At 38.4% G+C, this 5,206-nt stretch overlaps 1 protein-coding gene across 1 annotated transcript; it reads right to left on the minus strand.

The window, feature by feature from the left end:
- Positions 1–2,063: 2,063 nt before the first annotated feature.
- Positions 2,064–4,521, minus strand: LOC128574213 (poly(A) polymerase alpha-like). Its single transcript, XM_053574854.1, is given in 2 exon segments — positions 2,064–4,344; positions 4,346–4,521. Coding segments are annotated over 2 exon segments (2,232 nt in total). The 5' UTR covers positions 4,495–4,521; the 3' UTR covers positions 2,064–2,261.
- Between the last annotated feature and the right edge of the window lie 685 nt (positions 4,522–5,206).

Genomic DNA, 5,206 nt, shown 5'->3' on the forward strand with positions numbered 1-5,206 from the left:
CTTTGAGAAATTGTTTTTTTTCCATAGAGATGTACTAATTTGCAGTCCTTCCTATGCTGTATAAAAATTCCTTTCTCTTCACATCCATGCCAGCATTTATTGTTTTTTAACATTCTGACAGCATTAAGGTGGTATCTCATTGTGGTTTTAATTTGCATTTTCCTGATTATTCGTGATGTTGAACATTTCTTCGTGTTTTCTAGCCATTTGTCTAGCTTCTTTTGTGTGTGTGTGCCATTTTTTATTGTGTTTTCAATGGAGAAATACATCATCTGTTTATAAAATAGCTCTTAAAAAATACAAGGAATACAGATACTATAAAACAAAGCAAACTCCAGTCATGAGACACTACATATATCATGCAAAAGCAACAGTCTGATCTCCAGGTTATGAAAACTAGAATTAAAAACTCACTACACAAAAAAGATCCAAGTTTCCAGCTTGGCAAAACTTGGGTGCAGTTACATGAAACATTTAATAAACTGAATTGTTTTCCCCAAAGCGTAAACAAAATGACAAGACTAAATCTCTGCCTGGTAATTTCAATCTAACTCTGAAGCTACACAAAACACACAGACACCTTGTACACTTCACCTGTTAGTATGACCATCTTTTCTCATAGGTGGTGGGAGGAAGGGCAAGGTGACTGTGCAGAGCACAATGTCGGAAGTAGAAAGATTGTGTACTAGACATCATAAAATCATGGTGAAAAGAAAGCCTCAAGTTTTCAAAGAAAACTCCAACTTTGAAAAATTAATTTAGAAGGAGGGGGAAGAGTTTAAATAATTGCAGTTTAACATGAAAAATGCACATGTGATAGAATGGAGGACAGTGGAGGATTCATAAACATGTTCATCAGAAAAATCTGTTAGCCTTACTTTGTCCAAATTAAGAAAGAGTGCAAGTTTACCAACATTTGGTATCCCTCCTACTTTGTAAAGATAGATGTTTTGCTGCTTAGTTATGAGAAATTACCTTCTTTCAAGAAAACTTCCTAATCTTTTGATAAAATAAAAAAGGAGTAGAGAACTGATTAGATGTCAAGTGCTTGTTAGAAATGATTTTTAAAATGCTTTCATATGTAAAATTTACTGACAAACTTTGGTAAACCATTTAAAAATAAAAATTATTTTCAAAATCCTGAAGAAAATGCCTTTTTGCCCACATGTTTAAAAATGAAAATCAATTTTACTACAGACAGTAGTTCTATGGAGTGTACAAAATTCTTCTTATTTAGAGATCAAACCGCCATACAAGATAGATATCATGTTTCACAGGCATTACTTTTAGTCACCCCAAAGTTTCAGCCATGGGACCAAAATTAAAGTGTTCTGTGCCATGTGGTCACAGGGTCATTGGTTTTATAACATGGCTTAAAAAAATACTGCAATTTTGTTTCTTAGGAAATAAGTCCTGCCTTGTGCATACAAGAAAAAAGAAGAAAACATAGGAAGGGGAGGTGCATAAATGTTTTTTTGTTTGTTTCGAAGAAAATGAAGGCAAAAGAATACAGAGCTTCCATAGCTCAAAGAAAAATATTTGCTGGCTGATCGCTGATTTGTATGCACTATAAAATAATTTTTTAAATAAAACCAATATATCATTTCTTAATCATGACCCCATCAAAACCAAGTATTTCCTAATTATTCTTTCAATGTCAAATGTACCCTAGAGTTGACATTTCCTTTTTAAAGGTGACAGCTACCTCATAAAGACTGAACTAGATGTTCTCTTATCCTTTCTCTGAAGTATAACAGTACACCACTGCACAATGGTATCCAATTTGAAGACTGTAGGAAATTCTTCAGAAAAAATGAAAATCTATCAAGCTGAAAATCTAAAATTAGTTCTACTTTCTAATAAAAAATACATAAAATTGCATTATCAGAATAAGTAAGTCTTTTGCCGGTTTGCATATTTTGCAAACAATGCAAATGTAAACCCAATCCAGATGTCAGTTAGGGATACAAACATAGCTTGATGTGGTTTTTGTTTGTTTGCTTTTCTTTTTTATAAAGGCAGTCATTTTTTGAAATTGTTACTGCAACTGTTGCTAACACAATAATAATAGTAGTCCTGGCTTCACATACTAACGTGGACTTCCGATCAAGTGCTGATTAGACCAGTAAGGGAGGTCACCAAAAAAACCCAAATCCATTTTTCAGTCATGTCTAGTCTTGTACCCTCCATTCTCCTTTTTTAGCATTTGAAGACAACAGGTTGAGTTGGCAGATATTGTTTATGGACCCCTGAGGTTGTTTTTACAGATTCAATCTCAGTTTTACTGAATTCTTGATAACAGGAATAGGATTTGCAGGGAGAGCAGGGGTATCAGAAAGGTCTGTACTGCATGTTTTCTGAGAAGCCAACAGAGAAGCCGCTGTCTGAATAGTTTCTGATTGAGTTGTACTTGTCTCTGTCTCAAGTTGTTCCTTTGTTTCTGTTTTATCATGTCCACTCAAAGCAAGACCGTTAGCATCTTCGCTTGTTTCATCCTCTTCTGTTATGGTTTTCTTGGGACTCTCTTCTTTATGAGGTGAAGATGTCCTCTTGACTCCCACTATAGGATTAAGTACTTTTGTTGCTGCATTTCCTGAAGGTCTAGGTGGTGGTGGATTTACCAGATGTGTTGAACAAACAACTCTGGAGACCGTAGGCTTTGGTGGTGGAGAAATGGCTGGTTGTGTGGCAGTTTGAGGAATGCTTTCACTTGATGTACCCCCTGTGTTTCCAGTGGAATTTACTTGTGGCACAGAAACTTCATTAGCCTGTGTGTTGGTCATGGATGCTGCTATTACAGCTGGAGCAGGACCGTTTCTGCCCTGAGAGCTGCCAGAACTATTCAATGGACTGTTTTTCACAGCACTAGTAGGTGAAGGCACAGACGTGCTGTTATCAATGCCCATAGACAAGTCAAGGCTGTTGTCATTCAGAGCTGTCAATCTGACACCTTCTGTTGAATGTTTTTTTTTTTTTTTCTGAAGCACATGATTAGGTAGTAGTTGATGGAGCTGCTTTCTTTTTACGTGCATTGCAGCAATTTTCATATCCACCTCAAACATCTTGCTGTTTATTGCTTGCCTATAAACTGTGCCTGTGAACGACTGAATATCAGAGGTGAGATCAACACTCAGGTTTTCAGAGTTTTCTGTTTTTTTAAACACTAACCCAATCACCCACATTGTGTGAAATTCTTCCTTGTCAGGATTTTCTTTAGGTGCTGGAAATGACTGGGGATTGACATGAGCCAGTGTAATAAATTCATTTTTTTCCAAGCTTCCAACTAGGATTTGAATTTTTGACTCCACCAAGCCCACCCATTCTAGGCGTTGTTTTTCTGTTGGTGCACTTGCTAGAAGTACAATATAATGCTTGTACTTTTGAAAGAAGTTTGGTGCTTCAAAAAGTTTGGACCACTCTGCCTTACTCAGCAAAGTTTCATCTGTGATAGCAAGACCTTGTTTAAACTCCTCAACAATGACCATCCGTGTTGAAACGGATACATTGTACGTGGAGTTCTGTTGTGGATATGCTGGTGTAATTATAGGCATAAGATGGCACCTATCACTGGGGTTTACCCTGGGGTCCCATACAGGCAAATTGGTGCACTTGCTAGAAGTACATTCTTCAGGCTGTTTCAATAGCACTGGATTTGGCCATTCCCATTTAGAAAATACCAAGAAAAATTTATGTACAAGAGTTGATGCTATTGCATTTGGATAAGACTGGCAAGTTCTTGCTACTAGCATAGCCTAGGAAACACCACGGAGGAAACCTAATATATTGGAATAGATGTTGTAGCGTTTAGCCCATAGTTTGATAGCTCTCAGAGTTAATCTGAAGTTTTCACTGTTTGGTACTAGATGTAAAATTTCATTGGTTACCCTGCAACCGTTAAGACTTCTTATGCATCTTATATCTAAATTTTTAACTAGACTATCATCTCGCAGATCCAAATCTTCTGGAATAGTCTGCAATGTTAATCTTGCAAACAAAATATCAATCTCTATCCCATCAAAACAGAGTTTGATAACTCGTACAAATGCCTCTTCCACAGCTCTTAAATCTTTTACTTCTTCCTGTAATTTCAACTTATCATAGAATGAGGTGAAAAAGTCACTTCGATCAACGTGTCTTGGTGCAACACAAAATGCATCAATATCAGCACCTTTTGTATGTACTCCTAACCTGTAAGATCCAAAAGTAAAAATTTTTCCTCCAACATTTTCAGTTACAGACTGTGGAAGATTCTTGCTTTCACTGATTTCTCGACTCCACTCTTTTACCAGGTTATTTAATTTTCCCAAAATTAAAATCCTGCGCTGCAGTTCCTCTTCTTCAGAAACCAAAAGGCTTCAGAGTCTCACTAAGTTTCTGTGTAAGTGTGCAGTCAGTCTCCTTGGGGGCTGCTCAGCCGATAGGAGAAGTAATGCCATAGTGCTTCTGTGGCCGCTGTGTTTGTTGTGATCCCTGTGTTGTAACAGGAAAGGGCATTGTCGTTTTCTACCCGGGCACCGCCCAGTCACTTTCCCCCGCTACCGCCGCCGCTGCCACCCTGGGCATGATCCACTGAGGCGGGAGGGAGGCGGGCCCTGCCTCAGCCCTGGGTCCAACCCCTCCCGCACCCGCTCCCGCCGCCGCTTTAAGCGCTTCTCCTCCTTCCCCTTCGTCCTAACTTGGCCCCCAAGCGCTCCATTTGTCTGGCTTCTTTTGAAAACTTCTGTTCAGGGTAATTGCCCATTCTTAATGGGATTGTTTGTTTGTTTTCTTGCTAATTTGATTGAGTTCTTTGTAGATTCAGATATTAACCCTTTTTAAAGAAGTTCTCTGTATGATTATGATATGCTACCTCTGCTGAGAAAAATTGATTCAAAGTTAAAAATGAAATAGGTTTGATCATGAAGCACAATTGGATTCCCTGTGTTGAAAGGTAGAGGAATAACAACCCCATGGTATCTTCTTGCGTTTTTCTTCTACTTTCTAACGAGTGACAGTAAATAGGAAAGGGAAGAAGAGATGGTCCTTATTTGCAGTTTACCCCTCATGAAGTAATGACTGTGTTTCTCCCCAGGGCAGAACACCCATAGACCTCTGACAATATGTTTTCAACGTACCTCAACCCTCTGGGCCTTATCTCTGAGGAGGGGCGGCATATGCTTTGACCGCATGCTTGACATAGTGTACAACTTCAGAGAATCATCTTGTG

This window comes from Nycticebus coucang, chromosome 21 (assembly GCF_027406575.1).
Source record: "Nycticebus coucang isolate mNycCou1 chromosome 21, mNycCou1.pri, whole genome shotgun sequence".
In the NCBI taxonomy this organism is placed as follows: domain Eukaryota; kingdom Metazoa; phylum Chordata; class Mammalia; order Primates; family Lorisidae; genus Nycticebus; species Nycticebus coucang.